The sequence below is a fragment of the Saccopteryx bilineata genome, chromosome 1 (assembly GCF_036850765.1).
Source record: "Saccopteryx bilineata isolate mSacBil1 chromosome 1, mSacBil1_pri_phased_curated, whole genome shotgun sequence".
NCBI classification, from domain to species: Eukaryota; Metazoa; Chordata; class Mammalia; order Chiroptera; family Emballonuridae; genus Saccopteryx; species Saccopteryx bilineata.
In genome coordinates this window covers 342,696,861-342,720,180 of record NC_089490.1, presented here as the reverse complement: position 1 = coordinate 342,720,180, position 23,320 = coordinate 342,696,861, and the positions used below count along the sequence as shown (strand labels likewise).

At 48.9% G+C, this 23,320-nt stretch overlaps 2 protein-coding genes across 6 annotated transcripts in view; one reads left to right on the top strand and one right to left on the bottom strand.

The window, feature by feature from the left end:
• Window positions 1-4,090: 4,090 nt before the first annotated feature.
• On the bottom strand, window positions 4,091-21,853 carry KCTD21 (potassium channel tetramerization domain containing 21). 4 transcript variants are annotated; one of them, XM_066249405.1, is made up of 3 exons: window positions 21,775-21,816; window positions 19,048-19,295; window positions 4,091-7,107 (listed from the first exon to the last, which is right to left on the bottom strand). In XM_066249405.1, the coding sequence occupies exon 3, from the start codon at window positions 7,075-7,077 to the stop codon at window positions 6,295-6,297; it is 783 nt and encodes a 260-aa protein (XP_066105502.1). In that variant the 5' UTR covers window positions 7,078-7,107; window positions 19,048-19,295; window positions 21,775-21,816; the 3' UTR covers window positions 4,091-6,294. The 4 variants fall into 4 exon arrangements, with proteins under 4 accessions (XP_066105502.1, XP_066105494.1, XP_066105510.1 ...); XM_066249397.1 differs by lacking the exon at window positions 21,775-21,816 and adding an exon at window positions 21,490-21,768; XM_066249413.1 differs by lacking the exon at window positions 19,048-19,295 and having other exon boundaries at window positions 21,775-21,853.
• A 240-nt stretch (window positions 21,854-22,093) lies between these two features.
• The window catches only part of USP35 (ubiquitin specific peptidase 35), a 46,643-nt gene continuing 45,416 nt past the window's right edge, over window positions 22,094-23,320 (top strand). For both annotated transcript variants that reach the window (XR_010727830.1, XM_066249372.1), the window contains exon 1: window positions 22,094-22,401. The gene's annotated coding sequence lies outside the window, so the exon portion shown is untranslated. The remainder of the gene's footprint in view (window positions 22,402-23,320) is intronic.

Below are 23,320 nucleotides of genomic sequence, written 5' to 3'. Positions count from 1 at the left end.
ATGAAAAAAAATACATGTACCACTTACTGCACTCCAGGCACTGTTCAAAAGGCTCATCAAACCCTGCAATAACCATACAAGGTGGAACTATTATCTCCACTTTTACTTTTTATTAAAAGATTTTAGTTATGATTTTACAGAAGGGGGACTGAGAAGCAAGAAGTATCAACTCATAATTGCTTCACTTTAGTTGTTCATTGATTGCTTGTCGTATGTGCCTTGACTGGGCAAGCCCAGGGTTTTGAACCAGCAACCTCAGCATTCTAGGCCAACGCTTTATCCACTGTGCCACCACAGGTCAGGCAGTTTATTATCTCCACTTAAAAATATATATATATTGTGCCTGACCAGGCGGTGGCGCAGTAGATAGAGCATTGGACTGGGAGGCAGAGGACTCAGGTTCGAAACCACGAGGTCACTGGCTTGAGCACGGTCTCACCAGCTTGAGCACAGGGTTGCTGGCTTAAGTATGAGATCATAGACCCCACAGTTGCTGGCTTGAGCAAGGGGTCACTTGCTCTGCTGTAGCTGCATATGAGAAAGCAATCAATGAACAAATAAGGTGCTGCAATGAAGAATTGATGCCCCTCATCTCTCTCTCTTCCTGTTTGTCTGTCCATATCTGTCAAAAAAAAAGGTATTGATCTTAGAGAGAGAGAGAAACATTAATTTGTTGTTCCACTTATTTATTCATTCACGGTTGATTCTTTTATGTACCCTGACTGGGGATTGAATCCACAATGTTGGTGTATTGGGAAGATGATCTAACCAACTAAGCAACCTGGCCAAGACCTACTAGTTCCACTTTCAAGGCAAGGAAACAGGTTAAACAATTTGCCCAAGGTCAGATAGCTATAAAGTGGCAAAGCTGGGATTTGATTCCAGGCAGTCTGACTCTAGAATCTGTGCTCTTAAAGTAGGTTGAAGCCTGTCCCTAAAGAGCTAGGAACTTTGGACTCTTGTACTGCAGGAAAAGTTTTGAGCAAATCGTTTATTTTTTGTTTGTTTGTTTGTTTGTTTTTTGGTATTTTTTTGAAGTGAGAAGCAGGGAGGCAGAGACAGACTTCAGCATGCACCTGACCAGGATCTACCGGGCACGCCCACTAGGGGGTGATGCTCTGCCCATTTGGGGCATTGCTCCGTTGCAAATGGAGCTATTCTAGTGCCTGAAGCAGAGGCCATGGAGCCATCCTCAGCACCTGGGCCAACTTTGCTCCAGTGGAGCCTTGGCTGCCAGAGGGGAAGAGAGATAGAGAGAAAGGAGAGGGGGAAGGGTGGAGAAACAGATGTGCACTTCTCCTGTGTGCCCTGGCCAGAAATCGAACCTGGGACTTCCACACTCTGGGCTGACACTCTACCACTGAGCAAACCAGCCAGGGCTGAGCAAAACTTTTGAGAAGGAGTTTGAGGAGACATCATGGGAGGTAAAAAGTCTTCACAGGTGGCACAGGTCCTGCAAACATATTGAGTACCGTCTGTGTGGTGGGCACTGGCGATAAAAAGCAAGACAGAGCTCTTGCCCTCGCAAGCATGCAGTTCGGTGAGAGGCATGGATGTGGCTGGGGCTGGTCCACTCTGGCTCTCTGGAGCCCATTGTGTGCTTCTCTTTCCAGATTATCAGTGCATCACACTGGTAGCTTGGAATCGACCATGGTGAGCATTTATACCATGGGAAATTGGCCAGTGCTACAAATTGGGGCTTTCCCCCTAGGGAGATGGGTGTTAAATATTCACCATCACCACACTGCTTATGAAAAACTGCATTATGATAAATGACTTCCCCAGGTACAGGGTAGCACAAAGGTGTCTGGGACTAACTGCTTGGTGAGCTATGGAGACAAGGCCCGTGGGGCAGCCCACCCCAGATGTGGAATGACACGGCTTCCTCTCTGGTTTCATGAAAGGACACTGGATGTGAAGGAGCTTGACACCTTATGAGGTGCCAGATAAAAGGTGTTTATTTAGCAAATCCAATATTGGATTTATAAGGTGAACTAATTTGGGTTGGGGAGGAAATTCCCATGTCACAACACATTAACCTTTGTCTTCAGCTGGCTGTATCCTTAGAGGATTTCAAATGTGACTGAAATAGGCCTCTACCCAGGACCCCAGTAAAAGGGAACGTAGGCTCTGGGCAGAAACCTGGCATAAGAATAGAACACTCTAGGGCTGCCAGCTAACTGGGAAACGTTGACAGAAGCTTTGCAATGCTCTGTACTTTGGGACAGGAGGGCCAGGGGAGTTGGCAGGAATTAGGACCAGGAAACGGGGCAGTGAGGGTCAGGTGCACCTCGCTAGGCTGCACTTTCTGCCCGGAAATCAGAGCCAGACAGTAGTGCCTCAGAGCTTGTTTTGTGTCCTTTGTCTAGTGGGGTCCTGGGTGTAACGGGTTGCTCGGTAGTCCTCTGGCTTACACAGACCAACTTTTCTCCTCAGGGCCTCTTTCGTTCCTGTGACCCAGACTGGGGTAAGCATGTCACCAGACTGTCTCCACAGCTCTGCCTGGTGCCACACTGTCCTGAAGGTTCTGAAGGAGACTGAGGTCACTGGGCTGTCTGGGCAGACAGAATGGCCAGAGCTAGGACCCCATGGGGACTGGAAAAGAGACGGGGCCCTCCCTTGGGTGGGCCTGTTATCGAGGCTGTTTTGCTCTGCAGATGGTCACGGGGCCTCATTTCCCTGCCAGCTGCCCCCATCAGCCCTGAGCCCTCTGGGACGTAGGCAGCCACAGGCAGTCAGCGTGACCAGACTGCAGCTCAGGAAAGGGATGGGCTGGTGCTCTTGCCACATGAGCCAAGAAATTGGTCTAAGGTGGACGCTGGCCAAGCCCCTACTCACAGTAGCCTCTTTTAGGAATAATTTGTAAAAGAAAGCTGCAAGTTTGTGGTAATCAAAGGGGCAGTTACACAAGTGCTATGTTAGGTCACAGAGTCATTTACAAATCAGAGTGACCCCATCCTGGCCCTCAGGGTTGCGTTGGGCATTGAGGTGTAGGCAAGGATGGGGACCATGGCCACCTCTGCATAGGGAACTCTGGCTCAGAGGCAGAACAGAGGGTGACAAGGCTTGCCCTTCATAAAAGGGAGCAGGGCTTTAGGTGGTCCTGAGGGTGTGAGGTTACAGGGAGCAGTGCCTGAGCTGTGGCCCCTGCTGGCCTCTGGCGGCAGCTCTCACAAAGCAGTCACAGCAAGGTGCCTTAGGGTTCCCTCGAGCGCCCTTTCTGTCTGCATACCTGGGACCACGCCTAGGGCGGGAACAGAGAGCGGACACACTCACGTGTGCCCGGAATTGCCCTTCACTTGGGACATAGCACTTGGCTGTGCTAAAGGCTGAATCCGGCTGTGATCACTGATCACATCGGCCTCGCTGAGGGCAGTGAGGGCTAGCGAGCACTCAGTCTGCGCTCACGCTGAGTCACCGTCCCCTGGGAGGCTGCCGCCGCACTGCCCGTGCTCTTTCCCAGTTTTGCTAAGCACATGGCTGCACACGCACGTGAGACGCGTGCGTGGTGGATGTGCCGTGGCTCTGCATGAAGGCTCAGCCTTCCTCCGTCACCTGCCCTGCCTGCTGCTGGGCCTCTGCCCATGCTTTTTCCTGTACCTACTGTGTCCTCTTTAGCGTATTCTGTCACATTCCAACCTGCCCTCAAAGGCCCAGCTGCAGCATCCATTCAGCCTTCTGAGAATCAAGCTCTTTCCCCAAGTTCCCGCATGCAGCACATTGTGTGAACCTCTAGGCTTTTCACTTGAGGCCGTTTCCACCCCCAGGGCCATACACCAAGTGCTCCAGAAGAGCTTATTAAAGTGGTGTCCCCTGCACAACAGTCCATCATTACTTCCTCCGGAAAGAGCAGACGTATTGAGCTCCTGCGTGCCAGGCCGAGTTAGGAATTTTCACATGCGCTTGACTTAAGTTGTGTAACCTTGGGAGGTGGGATTGTTAACCGATGACAAAACAAATCAGAGGCCCAGTGACTTTTCCACGGTTACACAGCAAGTAATTCAAACCCAGGTTAGTCTGACTTCGAGGCTAAGGTTTTCCCCGTGTAAGCGGACACAAAACAACAACTGTTTATCATTTATGTGGTATTTTCACATACATTATTTCATCTGATCCTCACAACAGCCCTGTGAGGTAGGTAGGGTTATGTATTACTGTTATGCCCATTTCACAGATGAAGAAACAAGGTGGCTCAGAGAGGTGAGTGACTTGCATAAAGTCACACAGCACATTAGTGACTTCATAGGTCCTATACTTTCTCTAAAGTCAAGTTGCTTGAATTAAGAAGCACCAAAAGGATGGAGAAAAAACAATTTTTATGGACAGGACAAAAGGGCAGTGGTAATTTATGAGATTTCTTCTTAATCTGTTTTGTTGTGGTCATAGCTTCCATTTGAGTACCACTGGCCTGGTGGCCTGGGACAGTTGTTATAGACTCTTGGGTCCCACTGTAGGGGGTAAAGACCTGCATGATCTAAGGGATGTGGCCTTGCCCACAGCCCAGTGTACGAGCTACCTACACACAAAGCACAACCATGGGAAGACCCTTCCTCAGCACATCTCCCACGAGTGCCTGTGCGCCCGGCCCTCCTGGCTTTGTCTGAGGGCCCTACCCCGTGGGAGCGCTCAGAGACTCCCAAGGCGGGACTCACTCTAGGGATGAATCATAACGTGCAGCTTTGAAGCCTGCACTGCTCATCACCCCTTGGGAAGTAGTGACTTGGGGTATCCTGCTCTGGCTCTCACCCCAAGGAGGTCCCTGGTCTAATTATGACCAGAAACAGTACTGCCGGGGAAGGCCACCTCCTCAGAGCAGGGTCTCAGGGCCTGGATGCCTGGTCCAGGGGCAGTGGTACGGTGCACACTGCTCCTCGTCGCTCACTGCTTTCCGAGACCCTGGTCTGCTTCCTCGGGCAGCACTTCCTCGGGCAGCACACTGTCCAAGAAGATGGGCAGAGGGAATCTGAAATTGTGGTTGTGAGGAAGGTGGGTGAAATGGGGGTCACAAAGGAGGCAAAGCCGTAGTAAAATGGGGCTGACTTACCGAGGATGGAAGAGGGCCAACCCTGGTTCTGAAAACAGATCCCAAGGGGAAATTCGAATAAGAGTATTTTCATAATGTGTGTCTGATCTCTCAAGGTGACTGTTTTGAAAGAGAAAATACATCTTTGGATGAGAAGAACCAGACCAGAAAATAGAACCAAGACCAGAAAATGGGAGTGAAAGGACAGATTTTGGCTCAATATAAGAACTTTCTAACAGCTGTATCCGCATGTGGCCAACCACAGCAGGGGCTGCCTTAGGGATGACGAACTTCCCATCTGGCGAGGTGCGTAAGAGGGATAGGCGACCACTTGGGGTACAGGGGAGAGGAATTCATCCCCAAATGTGCTGGGATATGTTGGGGTGAGGGAGGACTAAGCGATTCTTGAATTATTTTCCAACCCTGAGAGTATACAATATATTTGTTTAAAATGACTTGTTTCAATAATACTTCAAATTCTTGGGGAAAGGATTATAAAAGCCAGGTAACAGGCCACATTACGAGGTGCCTTTCATTGTACTGGCTCCAGATTCTCAAGCCTTTACAGAGACAGCAGCCCATTTCTGAAGCCAGAAATCCCCAAATGCTTATTAGAGCTGACCCACTCAAAAGGGGTATCCCCCATCTCCTGAACTCTGCTCGGATGCTCACTCCTCTGGGCCATGCCACAGCTCAAATCTCTCCCCCAGTGGTGGCCAATACAGCTTTGCGAACATACTGCTTTTCCAACCCAGTCAAACATGGTTGCCCTCGGGCAAACAAGTCTACGGTCCTGGCTGCATCCTTGGGACAGAGGAGGAGGGGTGATGGGGATCTCTGGGTACTTCCCATCCTGGGAAACTGAAGGGAGCATCTTGTTCTCACCTCATCCCCTCCACCAGGGGCTCTTATTCAGAAGGGTAAGTGAGGCACTGCCTAGTGGTAGAGAGAGATGGAGTCCATGACAGAAATGCTGTTCCTCTGTCTAGCCAGAAAGTCCTCTGGTCTCTTTTAGGACACATGGACAGATTCTTCACTTGTCCTGATAGACTGCCCATCTCTAGCTTAAAATGACAAGAAAAAGGATGGCTCTATTGAGAGGACACATGAATTCCTACCAGCGGACTGCCTCATGGGGGGAATCAAGTCCTGCTACACGATTAATACAGATTAGTAGCGTGCCCTGCCTCACACCACTGGTGAGATGCTCTTTAAGATCTTGGTTGACCTGGAGCTGGTTGAGGGTCCCCCTCCAACATGTTTAGGGTCCTTTATCTGTACCGTATTAATCGAATAATCTTATTGTTCATAAAATCCAGAGCGTGTGGGTGAGAGGAATCAATGCAGAAGCCATCACTTAGAGCAATTTTCAGCACCTCTTCCACGAAGACCTGGAAGCTGTTGATCTGCTTGTTGGCTGGCACCACCCAGAGCCTCTTGAGGTTCTGCTTGGTGTACTCCTCCTCTGGGAGACCCTCGACATTGGCCACCCAGTCCAGAGTCAGGTGGTTGGGGTCCTGCAAGTGGCTGGTGATGGAAGAGAGATTGCCATTAGAGCAGTAGAAGAGCTTGGAGCCCAGGAGCTTGAGGAAGAGGCAGGAGGTGCTGAAGATGTTGGCATTGAAGACCTCCATGCTGGAGGAGGAGAGGCTGTAGATCTGGGGTGCCTCGCGCACAGTGAAGTGCACTGTTTGCACACGCTGGTTCAGCGTGATGTTGAGCATGGCGTTCTTCTCCGCCTTGGAGAGCTCCACCTCCTTCTCCTGCAGTGCCTCAATCAGGGGCTGCACCTGGTAGAAGTCAGCCTCCCTGCGGAGCAGACCCATCTCCTGGAAGTCCTCGGGTAAGTCCAGGTGGGAGGTCCGCAGGAAGTTGAGGATGTAGCGGAACACCTTGCCGTCACGGTCAATGAAGCAGTTGCCCTGGCTGTCCCTCTTGGTGGGCATCTTCCCACTGAACATGGCACCTAGCATGGAGTCAGGGAAGCTGGTCAAGGTTGCCAGTGAGGTTGTATAGAGCTTTCCCCCGACATTAAGTGTGATGGGGTCGGACATGGCAGGAGGCTGGGGTGCTGGGAAGTAGTCCTAGAGGGAGAAAAGTGAGAAATGACCATCACTCAAACATAGCTGGTCTTAGTCTTCTGGAGCTGGTAAAGCAGAATACCACAGACTGGATGGCTTAGTAACGTGTTTCTCATAGCTCTGGAGGCTGGAAGTTCAAGATCACAGTGTGGGCAGATCTGGTGTCTGGTAGAGGCCGTGTCCCTGCTGTATCCGCATGTGGCAGAAGGGCAAGAGAACTCTCTGGAGTCTCTTTTATAAGGAAACTGATCCTGTTCTCTACCATCATGACCTAATCACCTCCCAAAGGTCCCACCTCCTTACACCACCATATTGGAGGTCAGGATTTCGACATGAATTGCTGGGGACACAAACATTCAGCCCATAACATCTAAGTAGTCATAGTTCTCAACACCTTATTATAGATTGAGCCTATAGTCCTTGAGGTCAAAATGAATTAATACTTGATGAACAAAATGATGGGTGATCATTGTCACACTGTCTAAAGCATATTAGGTTTACTAGGAAGTTAAGAAAAAAAGAGAAGAAAAAAACAAAGCCTGAGTCCCACCTTCCAGAGATTTTTTTTTTAGATTTTATTCATTCATTTTTATTATTTATTTATTTATTTATTTATTATTATTATTTTTTTTTTCATTTTTCTGAAGCTGGAAACAGGGAGAGACAGTCAGACAGACTCCCGCATGCGCCCGACTGGGATCCACCCGGCACGCCCACCAGGGGCGATGCTCTGCCCACCAGGGGGCGATGCTCTGCCCATCCTGGGCGTCGCCATGTTGCGACCAGAGCCACTCTAGCGCCTGGGGCAGAGGCCACAGAGTCATCCTCAGCGCCCGGGCCATCTTTTGCTCCAATGGAGCCTTGGCTGCAGGAGGGGAAGAGAGAGACAGAGAGGAAAGCGTGGCAGAGGGGTGGAGAAGCAAATGGGCACTTCTCCTGTGTGCCCTGGCTGGGAATCGAACCCGGGTCCTCTGCACGCTAGGCCGATGCTCTACCGCTGAGCCAACCGGCCAGGGCCCATTCATTTTTAGAGAGAGAGAGAAAGAAAGGGAGAGAGAAGGGGGGAAGAGCAGGAAGCATCAACTCCCATATGTGCCTTGACCAGGCAAGCCAAAGGTTTCGAACCGGCAACCTCAGCGTTCCAGGTTGACGCTTTATCCACTGCGCCACCACAGGTCAGACCAGAGATTTTTTTAATTGGTCAGGAATGTGACCCCAGCATCGATATGATTTAAAAGTGGCCTCTGAGTCTAAATGTTTGGTTAGGACAGAGAACCACTGGTCTAGGGAAAGAGGAAATGTGCCTGGACTGCATGCTATGTTACTGGCTCTTACATTTGCTTACATGATGGGCACTTATGTGATACAAAATATCACCTGACACCGATAATACCACTGTCCATATATCTTGTGCAAATGAGGAAAACTGTGCCTGGATTCATTCCCCATGCTCAGAGGCGAAGGGCCACACAGGATTCGAACCCTGGTCCCTTTATAAGCGAGAGATAACTGTGCAAATGCTCACTAGTCAAAGATGGGTACACTTCACAAGTACTTAAATGCTTTGAGATTTACACTCCAAGCCTAGTGCTCCTTCTGTATCAGTGTTACCTTCCTGTTTAATTATTTTCCTGTCTCAAAATATTTAAAAATATTTCAAAATATTCACAACAACTGGCTGTGATTAGTGCCATTTCCAACTATCTACCGCCCCACAATGGTTCACTCAGCCCTTTAGACTCGAAATGACACCCTTTACTGGACTCTCATCCTCTTGTAACAACTTGCGTTGCCATGAAGATGCTCTTGGCTCCTGGTGGCCTGCTGTTTCCTGTCATGCTGGCACCCCAGCCTCCTCTGACACTTTCTCGGAGGTCAGTGCAAATGTGGAGTCTGCCACCGAGCCGCCTTTCCGAAGGCTCTTGTCCTGCTTTTGACAGAGCCTCTAGCAACCTCCTCCATCAACATGAAGTCTTACATTTAAACCTTCTCTTTAAGGTTTTAAAAAGCAGGGATGTACCATTTCTGCTTCCAACATGATACTTTCCCAAGAGCCAACCTATGGGACAGTCTTTTCCCTGATGCTGGGTAGGGGTGGCACAGAATAACTGACCCCAGTGCTGACCTTGAGAAGAGTCCAGGCTGGTGGTGGGGACGGAGACAAGAGGGAGTGAGGGGTCAGTGACAGGGGACATGTACCAGGCTCTGTGGGAGAAGGTCAGGAATGAATTGTTGGTACAGAGGTCTGAGGGGGTCTTCCCGAAGGTCACCCGGCAAGGGTGGTGAGTAGGCCAGAGTACTACACGTATCACCACGTCTGCTTTCTGAGGAGGCTGGCCTCACTGAGACCCCCTTATTCCTGAGGACATAGACCTGCCACCCTGAATATGGAGGAGATGCTTGGCTGCCCTACTCAACTGGCTGGGGGGTCCCCTTGTGACTGCGTCCCTCTCTAATGGGTCACTTTAATACAGCAGAGAGGCATTAACCATCTGGAGCGTCTGGAGAGAAACAAGCTGATGATGAAGTTATAAAATTGTCAGCAGCAGCCTGAAGCAGATGGGCTGCGAGACAGTGGGGAGATCCCACGAGGGGGTGGGGTGAGGAAGGAGCGGCTGCTGGGTGGAGACCTGCGCTGGGGAGTGGCTCGGTCTTGGGGCTGAGTCTGGCCAGTTCTCTCTAGAAGGCCCAGGCAGCAGCCCAGGAATAGGCCGCCCCCTTCCTCGGTCCAGAACCTCCTCTTTTGTCTAGATAGTAATTTGCATATTTTAATTTCCAGTCTCTCTGTCTCCTGGATTTAGGACCCAGGCTCTGTGAAGTGACTCAGCCCCTCGGAAAGAACAGGCTCGGGCGCCAGGAGGCTGAGCTGCCTTTCCTGACAGTTCTGTGAGCTACAGCCCCCGTATCTCTGTGCATTAATGCTGAAAGCTCAGAGCCCTGGGGTGGAGGGGACAGTTAAGAGCTACAAGACATACCTGTTGGCCCTTGCGTGGGTACCCAAACTACTATTTCTCTCGCAAAAGCAGCAGAACACCTGCCTTCCTGCCCCGCCCCCCGCATTTGTGTGGGAGAGCAGCCGAGGCAGCTGCACAGTCAGTAGGAAGGGGCAGAGGCTGGTGGGAAGGCAGGTCTCCTAGGGTGTGCTCTGTGGTCTTCTCTCCATACCCACGAGTCACAGAGCCCATTCCTCCAAACCCCTACGTTCTAGTGGCAGTGCCATGGTGTCCACCAGCATAAATGCTCAGGCCCCACTGTGAAAGGCACAATGACACAAGGGGGCAGGAACTGGCACCTTTGGGGGGCTGAGGAGCTCTATGAGTATGGCAGAGGGTTTGTGGCCAGGTGGGGATCAACTAATATCACTGAGCTACAGCTCCAGTCTGTACCCAGCTGGACATCTCTAACTGGACAGCCTGTAGGTACCAGAATTCCTCTTTCCTCAAACCTTTCCTCTTCTCAGCCATCTGTCTGAGCCCAAGACCCGGGAGGGAGTCCTGACTTCTCGTCCCTAAAATCTTTCTCAACTCTTGTCTCCGTGAACCTATTCCTATAGCTACTCCTGGAGCTCAGGCCTCATCCCCACAGCCCCTACACCCTCACGTGGCTCCCTGCCATCTTTCTGTCTACCTTCCATCTTAGTGTGTAGGCCGCTCTTCCTGCAGCCCCGCTGCCTGGCCTGCTCTCCGCTCTCACCTCTAACCCGGCCCCACCCCACTCCATGCTCTGTCGCTGCAGGCACCACAGCACACACCCTCTTAACTGTCCCCTGCCTCGCTCTGCTCTCCTTACACCACCTTTCCCCACTTTCTCTGCTGTCAACCTTTAAGGCCCTGGCTAGGAGTCGCCGCCTCTCTGTAAGGCTGTCCCCAAATCTCCAGTAGGTCAACAGCTTTCTTCTTGGGGCCTCCAGGTCCCTACAACAGCTCTCTCCAGCACTGTCCACCAGCCTGTCCATCTGCTCTGCACATAAAAGCCTCCTTCCTGGCTTTTACAGGATGCAGATTGCTGGATAGCCATATGTAAAAAAAAGAACCCTTCCCGGCCAGGGCACATAGGAGAAGCGCCCATTTGCTTCTCCACCCCTCCGCCGCGCTTTCCTCTCTGTCTCTCTCTTCCCCTCCCGCAGCCAAGGCTCCATTGGAGCAAAGATGGCCTGGGCGCTGGGCATGGCTCTGTGGCCTCTGCCTCAGGCGCTAGAGTGGCTCTGGTCGCAATATGGCGACGCCCAGGATGGGCAGAGCATCGCCCCCTGGGGGGCAGAGCACCGCCCCTGGTGGGCGTGCCGGGTGGATCCCGGTCGGGCGCATGCGGGAGTCTGTCTGACTGTCTCTCCCTGTTTCCAGCTTCAGAAAAAAAAAAAAAAAAAAAAAAAAAAAAAAAAAAAAAAAAGAACCTTAACCCGTATCTCACATCATATACAAACAACAAAATATGTTTGTATATGGACCTAAATGTAAAATATTTTTAAAACTATGAAACTGGAGGAGAAAAATCTTTGAGATTTTGGGTTAGACAGAGATTTCTTGGATAGAACCCAAAAGGCACAAACCATAAAAATATTGACAGACTGAACTTCATCCAAATGAAAATCTCTTCGAAAGACACTGTTAAGAAAATGAATATAAGACAAAGACTTGGAGGAAATATTTACCAAACACATATCTGATAAAGGGTCGTTAACCAGAATATATAAAGACCTCTCAAAACTCAGTAAGAAGAAAACAGATAACCCAATTTTAAAAAATGGGTAAAAGATCTGAACACTTTACCAAAGAAGCCATATAGATAAGTACATGAAAAGAGGCTCAACACCATTAGTCATTTGGGACATGAAAACTAAAACCACAATTTGATACTACTATATACCTATTAAAATGGCTCAAATAAAAAAATCTGACAATACCAAATGCCAGTGAGTACACAGAGCGACAGAAACCCTTAGACACTGCTGGTGAGAATGCAAAATGGTACAACCATTATGAGGAAAAGAGTTTGGCCTAGAGCTTTCACATGACCCAGCAATCCCTGGAATAAATAACTCCTGGTTATTTATTCCAAAGAAAACATATGTCCATGCAAAAACCTGTATGTGTATGACATAGCAACTTTATTCATAATTACCCAACCTGGGAACAACTAAGATGTAAATGCATAAACAAACTGTGGTATAATATGATGGATGGAATATGACTCAGAAATATTAAGGAACTAGCAATTGACACACACTACAATGTAGAAAAATCTCAAAAGAATTATGTTAAGTGAAAAGAAAGCCAGCCTCAAAAGGTTACATGGTGTGCAATTCTATTTATACAACATCCTGGAAAAGGCAAAACTATAGAGATAGAAGCCAGACCAGTGCTTTCTCAGGGCCGGGTTGGGGAAAACACTGGCTAACGTAAAGGCATTGTTACCAAACTCAAGGGGTTCATCGCTTGGGATGTTCCATTTGAGAAGTAGATGTGGTTGTCAGGTTGTTTTATTTACTTGGGACAAGTAAAGTAGTGGAGAGGATTCACATCCAAAGCTCTGTCTCCTTAGTCATTGCCTATATACATGATTTGGTTAATTACATGGTGATTTCTTCTTTGCAGTTAGCTAAACTTATCCTGTTGGGTTAGGGTCAAGCTCCTCTGGTTACAACTGCATCTGCAAAATACTGTGCTACATTTTAACATTGAGTAAGAACTGCTCAGACCTTGATATCCTTTTCCTACCAAACAGCATTAGAGATCATTTTGGAGTAATGGAAATAGTCTGTATCTTGATGAATTGGTGACCAAATGACTGCATAAAGATGATAAAAATTCATATAACTGCATGTCTAAAAAACGAATTTTACTATTTATAAATTATATGCCTTAATAAACTTGAAAAAAATCAAGATTGTGATTGTGCCATGAAATCCAGACAGTGGGTTATAACCAGTTTATATACATATATTGTTGTGAAACTTTTGTTTCACAAACCTTCTATTGCAAAGACAACTCATGACTTCAATGACAAAACAGTAAAACTCAAAAAGCCAGTTTTGTAAAAGCCAGATTAGAAAAGATGCATGGAAATGCCAACTGAACCAAGAAGGAGATACAGAAGTCCCACCACTGTGACTGAATGAACAATTCTCTTAAGCAGACTTTTCAAATCTGCCTCTTAACTTGGAAAGAACCAGGAAAATGATAAGGCCTATCTCCCTCTCTGAGAAAACCACTGCTGTCAAACCAGGACATCGTGCCATGTTGATCTCAGACCATCTGACCTGGCAGAAAAGGCCGGGGGCCCTGGGAACTTGGGGTTGAAGCTAGAATTCTCCCCTCCCTGAGAGGGTTTATGGTCCAAACGAGAGTGGAATCTAAGGCCCAGCGTGGAACCACATGAGGGCACTTCCAGTCTACGGCCTGAATATCACCTGGTTGCAACCTCTAATTGTGACATAGAAAACAGAGTTCTTTAAGAGGAGATACCCTATAAGGAAGGACAGCAAGACATCAGTCTAGAGAGTCCCTGTAGACCTCACGCAGGACATAGATTATGTGTGAGGGTTACTTACATGTGCCATAACTGCATTAGATGCATTATTGATTCATTTAAGCCCCATACAAGGAGAATATTATCTCTGTTTTACAAATGGGAACCTGAGGCTCAGAGAAGTTAAGTAACTTGCCCAGAGCTGGGCAGAGCCTGGATTCCAGCCTAGGCCCGACAGCAAAGTCTGTGCTCTCCGAGTGACAACACTGATCTTGGGGCATTCAGCGGTCAAGGCCCTTGGAGAAGTCTCCTCGTCCGTCCTCTTACCAGGTGCTCTCACACTTTCCATCTCAGTTTGATTTTGACCTATATCAAGAGTAAGGCACAGAGAATTTCCTGAGCACCTAGGACATGGCCCCAAGCTAGGTGAGACATTTTCCTGTAGGCTATTTCATTAAAATACCACACCAAAAACCAAAGCAGAGTAGTGAACCAGCTGCTTCAGATCACACAGCTAGAGGAAGCAGAGCTAGCATCCTGTGTGAGGTCTTGCTCCAAAGCCTGTGCTGCCTCAAGTAACACAGGCTATGACATCTTACTAGGAAGCATAAGCTGGATTTGAATAGAGATCCTGTAATGCTTAGGAGAGTTGTTCTTAAAGTTGTTCTTCTAAAATGAATTATAGTTGATAAGAGATCCTAATTCAAATCCCCACAGTATTTTTAAAAAAGGTTTAAAAAAGCCCTGGCCGGTTGGCTCAGCGGTAGAGCGTTGGCCTAGCGTGCGGAGGACCCGGGTTCGATTCCCGGCCAGGGCACACAGGAGAAGCGCCCATTTGCTTCTCCACCCCTCCGCCGCGCTTTCCTCTCTGTCTCTCTCTTCCCCTCCCGCAGCCAAGGCTCCATCGGAGCAAAGATGGCCCGGGCGCTGGGATTGGCTCTGTGGCCTCTGCCCCAGGCGCTAGAGTGGCTCTAGTCGCAACATGGTGACGCCCAGGATGGGCAGAGCATCGCCCCCTGGTGGGCAGAGCGCTGCCCCATGGTGGGCGTGCCGGGTGGATCCCTGTCGGGCGCATGCGGGAGTCTGTCTGACTGTCTTTCCCTGTTTCCAGCTTCAGAAAAATGAAAAAAAAAAAAAAAAAAAAAAAGGTTTAAAAAAGATTAAAATCTCAGTTTGTAAAAGTTGATGAGTGATAACCTGAAAATATCTGAAAAATAGATAATATATTAAATTGGATTATAAAGCAAACAATGAAAAAGAAGGAATTTTGTAGCACGTGTTGAAAGACTGGTTAGCAATTAAAAAATACATATCTTTTTTTTTTTTTTTTTGTATTTTTTTCTGAAGCCAGAAACAGGGAGGCAGTCAGACAGACTCCCGCATGCGCCCGACCGGGATCCACCCGGCATGCCCACCAGGGGTGATGCTCTGCCCATCTGGGACGTTGCTCTGCCACAATCAGAGCCATTCTAGTGCCTGAGGCAGAGGCCACAGAGCCATCCTCAGTGCCCGGGCAAACTTTGCTCCAATGGAGCCTTGGCTGTGGGAGGGGAAGAGAGAGACAGAGAGGAAGGAGAGGGGGAGGGGTGGAGAAGCAGATGGGCGCTTCTCCTGTGTGCCCTGGCTGGGAATCGAACCAGGGACTCCTGCACGCCAGGCCGACGCTCTACCACCGAGCCAAACGGCCAGGGCCTAAAAAATACATATCTTGCCCTGGCCGGTTGGCTCAGCGGTAGAGCGTCGGCCTAGCGTGCGGAGGACCCGGGTTCGATTCCCGGCCAGGGCACACAGGAGAAGCGCCCATTCGCTTCTCCACCCCTCCGCCGCGCTTTCCTCTCTGTCTCTCTCTTCCCCTCCCGCAGCCAAGGCTGCATTGGAGCAAAGATGGCCCGGGCGCTGGGGATGGCTCTGTGGCCTCTGCCTCAGGTGCTAGAGTGGCTCTGGTCGCAACATGGTGACACCCAGGATGGGCAGAGCATCGCCCCCTGGTGGGCAGAGCGTCGCCTCTGGTGGGCAGAGCGTCGCCCCATGGTGGGCGTGCCACGTGGATCCCGGTCGGGCGCATGCGGGAGTCTGTCTGACTGTCTCTCCCTGTTTCCAGCTTCAGAAAAAATGAAGAAAAAAAAAATACATATCTTTACAACAACTCTGGGGCCCTGTCCTGCCAGGGTCACATTATCTTTATTTTACAGATTCAGAGGAGGAATCCCTGGTACAGAGCATGCCTGACCTCTGAGTCGTGCCTTCTGGGAGGATCTGGGTTTGGACATTGCTCAGAGAACCAGTCTTTGGAAAGCAACCTGAGGTGTCTTCCCTAATTTGTTTAATATTTTATTATTTTTATTAATTTTAATTTACTGTGTTAACATGGTCTAATTTGGGTTTTGAGCAAGGGACTGAACCGAGCCACAGGGGTGCTAGCTGGAAGTCTGTCCTCTCATGGAGCCCTGGCAAAGGTCTGAGCTCTTTTCTACATCACTGCCCACTGAACTTCCACAATGAAACTATTTTCTGTGCAGTCTACTCCTTTTATACAGTGAGGACCAGCTGTTGTGAGTACAATGAATCCATCCATCCATTTCTTTTCTTTTTCTTTTACTTTTTAAAATTTATTCATTTTAAAGAGCAGAGCGGGGGGGGGGGGCAGGAACCACCAACGCCCATATGTGCCTTGACCAGGCTTCAAACAGCATCCATCCATTTCTTAACTGTGCTCAAAGAGCCTAGAAATATATACCACAGTAATAATGAGCACGTGTGACCCTGGATCTTGGTTTCTAAATATTATCTTCTACAAAAACAAACAAACAAACCAAGGGCTCCCTGGAAAAACTGATGATTCCACAACTTTGACAGGAAAAGTTCAAAGCGAGCCTGGAACATCTCTTGCCAGATAGCAAAGAAGCAATTAAAGATTAATGAGGTCCTCTCAAAAGAACACAAGAGATCTGAAAAGTTCTTAACAAAAGGAAAAAGTTTGGTAACTATGTGTTGATGGAGGTTAACTAAATGTGGTAATAATTTCTCAAAATACATCAAATTATTATATTGTGCACCTAAAACTAATACAATATTATATGTCAATTATATTTCAATAAAAAACAAAAGAACATAGGAGCTAGCATGAAGAGATTCTCATTGGCCAAATTTGGGATAGTTTGAGTACAAAAAAAGGTTAACGATGATAATGGGTTATAATACAATGAATTCTTTAAAAATCATGAGTCTATGTCATTGCAAAAAGAAGTAGAGGGAGCGAGAAACACATACATACACTTATACTGTAGCAAAGATACCAGCTAATAAATTTAGTAAGAATGGCTTAATTAAAAAATTACCATTTTGCAACCTTCAGTGTTGCAATTCAGGCAAGGATTGGAGTGAAAGGTTATCATGAACATAAAATTCCAAGTCTCAAAGAATCACTTCTCAGACTACTTATTAACTACAGGGGGTAGAGGGTGGCAGTTGGGTGGCTGAATGGATAAAGCATTGTCCTGGTGCACTGAGGTCATAGGTTTGATCCCTGATCAGGGCACATATAAGAAGTAATCAATGAGTACAAAACCAAATGGAACAAACCAGTGGAACAACGAATTGATGCTTCTCTCTCTCTCTCCCTCACTCCCTCCAAATCAATGGAAAAACATTTTTAAAAATTATAAGTGGGGGGGGGGCCTGATCAGGTGGTGGTGCAGTGGATAGAGCGTTGGACTAGGATGCAGAGGACCCGGGTTCAAAACCCCGAGGTCATGGGCTTGAGCACGGGCTCACCAACCTGAGTGTGGGGTCAATGGTTTGAGTGTAGGATCATAGGCATGACCCCATGGTCACTGGCTTGAAGCCCAAGTTCACTGGCTTGAGCTCAAGGTTGCTGGCTTGAGCAAGGAAGGGATCACTTACTCTGCTGGAACCCCCGGGTCAAGTCACATATGAGAAAGCAATCAATGAACAACTAAGGTGCTGCAATGAAGAACTGATGCTTCTCATCTCTTTGCCTCCCTTCCTGTTTGTCCCTCTATCAAAAAAAAAAAAAAATTAAGAAAAAAATTACAAGGGGGAAAACTTACCCTTATGTAGAGAGATCAGGCTGTCATGACCTTAACCAATAATCAAATTTAGCATGCGTGGATAGTAGGACCTGGATATCATATGCCTCCCAATGTGATGCAATAAAAAGTATTGTACACAACATTACCAGAAAAGAATCTAATCTCTGATAAAATAATGAAGCAGTTAAATAGGTGGAAAGGCTCTATCTAGAGCAAATGAGTTGCTTAAAGATATAACTAAATGCAATGCACGACTCTTGAATGCACCTGGTATTTAAAAAGCTACGTATTTTTTTGGCATTTGGAGAAATCTGAATATCAACTGTTATTAGAGAATATTGATTTGTTGCTAATTTTCTTAGGTGTGATCATGGTATTGTGGTTATGTTGGAGAATATTATAATTAGAAGATACATGCTGAAGAATTTAGGGGTCAAGTGTCAAGATGTCTGTAACTTAAAATAGTTTAGCAAAAAAGGTGTAGGTGTCTGTGTAAAAGTAAAATCAGCCTGACCAGGCGGTGGCGCAGTGGGTAGAGTGTTGGACTGGGATGCAGAGGACCCAGGTTTGAAGCCCGAGGTTGCTAGCGTGAGCCCCAGATCATCTGGCTTGAGCCCGGGCTCACCAGCTTGAGCGTGTGGTCTCTGGCTTGAGTGTGGGATCACAGACATGACCCCATGTTTGCTGGCTTGAGCCCAAAGGTCGCTGGCTTGAGCCCAAGGTTGCTGGCTTGAGCAAGGGGTCACTCGCTCTGCTGTAGCACCTGGTCGAGGCACATATGAGAAAGCAATCAATGAGCAACTAAGGAGCCACAGCAAAGAATTGAGGCTTTTCATCTCTCTCCCTTCCTGTCTGCATCTCCCTATCTGTCCCTCTCTCTGTCTCTCTGTTACAAAAAAGAAGTAAAATCAGCAAAGTGAGTTGGTACACCTAGGTGAAAGGGTACTTTTTAATTTTTTGTAGGTCTGAATATTCTAAAAATACCTTTATTTTGAAAGAAGGGAGAAGAAAAGAACACTTCTTCCTTCACAGGACTGTAGATGTAAAGTTACAGTCAGAGTGTCTGGCCCCAGTGAATAGATTTATTACTATTACTATTAAGCAGCATTGAAAATCTCCATGTGCTATGCTTCCAAGCATGTGGAAACCAACCAGGGCTAAGATAAAATAGCCCACAGAAGGGAGAAGTCACTCTACAGAGGTCCCCTGCCCACAGAAACACTAGGCCTGCCTGCTTCGCTGCAGGGATCCAAACTAGGAGAAGGCGATTGTTCAGGCCATGTTTCCCCTGCCTCTTGAACCCAGAGCCTCTGCTACTATAGAAGAAAACTCCTGTCATGGCTCACAGAGAATATTCGCAAATGGGGCCACTTTTGGGCCCTATGAAAGGGTGGGCAGGATAGTGCATGGACTTTGACATCACCTGGGCCTGCACTGGAATCAGGGACTGCCACTTAACTAGCTGGGTGGGCCTAGGCCAATTCCTGGATAGATGATGTCACCACCATCATAACAGCACCAGCAATGACGACTGACGTTTACTGAGCAGTTACTACTGTGCTAGGCACTTTACGCATGTCAGTCGCAGATGAAGCAGATGCAGGTGCTCCTCATTTTCTTGAGCTTCACAGGTGTTTGTGTTTTTTACAAATGGAAGGCAAGATCCTCCACCTGCAAAAAGATTATGACTTGATTTCTATCGCAATACTAGTTTTATTACAGTGGTCTGAAACCAAACCTGCAACATCTCCAAGATATGCCAGTACTATTATTATACCCACTTTCATGACAGGTCCTCTCCTACCTCCACAGTTTGGTACCTGCCATCCCCTCTGCCTGCTGCGAAGGCAAATCCCATTCATCTGCCAGGCCCCTCAGCTGGGTCATTCCTTCCTACTCTCATCTCCAGGGAGTCTTATTCTCTCATCCCTTACCAAAGCTCACTTAAGTAGATAGGTGCCTGACCACCCTGCTGGGGCGTCTCCCCTATCTGTACCCCAGAAGCAGGGAGAGCAGGGGAAGGAAAAGAAAGTCTTTTGTTTAGTCAGATTCATTTTCCTTATTCCAGACTAAATTTACCTACCAGTAAGGAGGTTTGTCACATCCTGGAATTTTTAAAACTTTTTTTATTTTGGAAACACTCTCTTGAATTTTCAATTTGGAATCTAAGGCACAGGGCAAAGCCTAGGTGACCACCTAGAAGTAAATGCAAGAACTCCCACTGTGTAGGTGACGGAGAGAACTTGGTTGGGTAAATTTCAAGGATGAAAATGCTCAGTGAGTATATGTTTCCCAGTAGACCAGATGAGACTTCCCCTCCTTACTCTGCTCACCAGGATAAAGACTCTGGCCCACAGTCCTGGGGGCTGCTCTTCACCTTCTCTTCTTAGCCTCCCTATGCCAACAGCTGTAGTTTTAGCTCTCTTTTGCCCAGTTCATCTCTAAGAGGCCCACAGGCTGCTCTATTATCCCCAAAACCCACACTGTATTCCCCCATGTATAAGATGTTCCCGAGTATAAGACACGCCTTAATTTCTGGGCCCGAAATTTGAAAAAAAAATGTATTACATAAAGTTATTGAACTCGCCTGACCTGTGGTGGCGCAGTGGATAAAGTGTTGACCTGGAAATGCTGAGGTCGCCGGTTCGAAACCCTGGGCTTCCCTGGTCAAGGCACATATGGGAGTTGATGCTTCCTGCTCCCCTCCCTTCTCTCTCTCTGTTTCTCTCTCTCTCTCCCTCTCTCTCTCCTTTCTAAAATGAATAAATAAAATTAAAAAAATAAAAAAGTTAAAAAAAAAAAGTTATTGAACTCAAGTTTTATTCATCATAAAATTCATACAACTTCTCAAGCGGGAAATGCAAGTAAAAAAGTCCACAACCACTGTATAAAACACACCAAGTTTTTAGACCCCAAATTTTTCGGAAAAGGGTGCGTCTTATACATGGGGAAATACGGTATTACCTAGACTAAGGTGACACAGGTGGACCTTGGAGGGAGCTATCCAATAGCCCATGGCATAGGTGGGCTATGCCTGACATCCTCATTTGCAGTCTGTTACAGGCTCCCAAGTACCATCACCGCCCCCATCCTGTTCCAGAATTTTCCTTCATCCTTTCAGCACACTCTCAGGATTCATCTTGTGATTTTCTTCAGGCACAAACACCTCATTGCAACCACTCTTTCTTATGACTTATAAACAAAGGGCTTTTAAATCCATCTCATTTCACCCTTTCAATAACTACAGGAGAGTTGCCTCTCAGGTTGGCATTCAAAAGGGCTGAGAACACTGGTCCTGTCACACAATCTGCAAAAGGCAGGTTATCAAAACTTTTTTTTCTCTCCCCTACTACCTACTCCAGACTAATCCTCTGCCTCCCTAGAGTGCGGGGGAAAAAGCAGGGTCTTTGGAGTAAGGAATCCTGAGTGGTTTTGGGCAAATCACTTCACTCCTCTGAGCCTCACGTTACTCGTCTGTAAACAGATATGGTGACGCCTTTACAGTGTGAGAGTTGAATGAGATCAAGTGACGCGCTGCATTCACGGGTTGGGCTTTTTATTTCTAGACACAAGGAAGGGAAGGTGTGCTGTGCATCCACAGGTATTTTGCCCACTCGGGTACCCCCTTTCCCAAACTGTATCAGCGCTGCTGACACCGGCCTTTCCAGGGCTGGGAGGCATCCTTCACATCTTGTGTTTGCGTCCCTTCTTCCCCAGTGCTTTTCGGCCCATTCCACCCAATCCAACCCAGGCTTGCTTCATCGGCATTCTCAGCACCCACTCCCCAGCCCCGGATTCGCCCTCTCCGACCTCACGCGTGCTCCCCTTCTCACCTAGAGACTCCGCCCCTCCTTGCCCCACTCACCAGAGACTCCTCCCAACAGTCTCGACCCTCAAGGTCCGGGCTTTTCCTACCGTCGCCATCCATCCTGGCTCCTTCCACCAGCTCCGCCCCCTCTCCTCGATAAGTGCTCCCTCCTCTACAGACACAAGCGCTACCATGCCCATCGCACAGATGAGAATGGCGAGGCCGTGGTAGGCTAGAATCTAGCCGCTAGATGACCTCTCAAGGTAGGGCAGGTGCCCGGGTAGGCCCGCACCCCTCAAGGGCTATCCCTGAGCCCCGCGTCCCCGGCCGCACCGCACCCACCTCCTGCCCTCGCTCTGCAGCCTCCCCTTCGCGGGCGGCCAGCGCAGCTTTGCAAGAGGGGCGGAGGCCTGGAGCCCAGCCCCGGGGTGGCAGCCCGGGACCGCGCGCTGCGCTCCCGGACTTGTAGTTCTCTCTAGGCTCTTTGTGGTTGCGTGCGCCGAGCGAAAACTACATCGCCCAAGAGGCATTGCGGCGAGCCGTCCAGTTCTCCGCTCCACCCCACCTCACCCCGCCCCCGCCAGCACGCAGGCCGGCTGGCCTTAAAGGAGACGCGGTCTGAGTGGCGGTTCGCGGGGTGGCCACCGCTTGGGCTCCACCCTGTTATCCGCACCTTCCCCCTTCTCCTCCCTCTGCTTCGCTCCGCAGCCCGGCCGCCCCGCAGCCTGGCAGCTGTGCCTCTGAGTCGGGCTTCCTGGATACAGACTCGTGCAAAGAGGTGTGGGGAGGTTGGACTTGGCAGTGGAAGCAGCATCCCTGCCATCTGGGACCTGGCGGAGGGCATCCTCATTCCGGGAGGGGAGGAGTAGAAGACCCAACCTGACCTAGCCTGGCCCAGCCTAGTCCTGCCCCGCTTGAGCGCCCCGCACAGGAGCTGGGTCTGAGGCAGGGTCCGCTGGAGTCCCAGAGGTATGGGGGCTGGGGGCGTGTGTGCGGGGTGGAGGGAGTGTCAGCACCCTGGAGGTTCAAGAGCCCTGTACACAAGTGTAGGGCTCTGAGGGGCGGAGGTTGGGAGGCTGGAGATCTGGATTCATCCTGGGACTCGCTGTGTGACCTTGGGCTAGTAGCTGCCCCTCTCTGGGCCTCAACCTCCTTCATCAATTGTGTATGGAGATGATGCCGCCTTCGCCGCCCCTCAGGGCCAAGGGCACCAGCGTTCAGTACAGGAAGTTCGCTGGCCTTTCGTGAGGTCCGCAGCCCCAGCCTGGGCTGAGAGCAGTTGCCCTGGTATAATTGGAGAGAGGGCTGAGGCCCAGCTGGGACACAAATGGGATGGGGGCCAAGAGTCCAACTCTGCTTGGAATGGTTTCTGCTATCCTCAGCATCCACCCAGTGTACCCCTCTATGAGAGCCCAGTGAACAGAATACCCTGATCTGTCAGTCTGGTGCCTGGGTGTGGGGACGTGGCCATCAGAGGTATGTGAGGGGTGGCTCCCAGCAGGGATGGGTAGTGTGGTGAGCTCCTGAAAAGGGAATATATGCTCTCATCCTTTTCTCTTCTCTCCCGGCTCCCTGTTCCGTGCCCTTTCAGTAAAAGAACATTAGCTTTTTACTAGTAAAACCTCTTTTTACCTTTTTTCCCAGGAGATAGTTGGTGGCCCAGATGAGGGTTTCCCAGTAATAGGGCGAGAGTCTCCTTCCCAGGGCTTTCTTGGTTAGAAGTTGTTAAAAAAAATACAGAGATGCTGCTACCCACAGATGGAGGGGTGGGAGACAGGGTTGGAAAGACTTTTGTTTGGGAGGGACAGCCTGGTGCCCCAGGGAGTCAAAGGAGGGAAACTGGGTATGAGTGTCAGAGAGAGGAAATGGGCTGCTCTCAACTCCTGGG

Excerpts from the sequence above, each read along its gene's own strand:
- KCTD21 (XM_066249388.1), bottom strand. The coding sequence starts at position 21,552 with ATGGATGGCGACGGTAGGAAAAGCCCGGACCTTGAGGGTCGAGACTGT. Across the intron at positions 7,108-21,489 it reads ACTGTTGGGAGGAGTCTCTG|GACTACTTCCCAGCACCCCA; the intron begins GTGAGTGGGGCA and ends TTCTCCCTCTAG.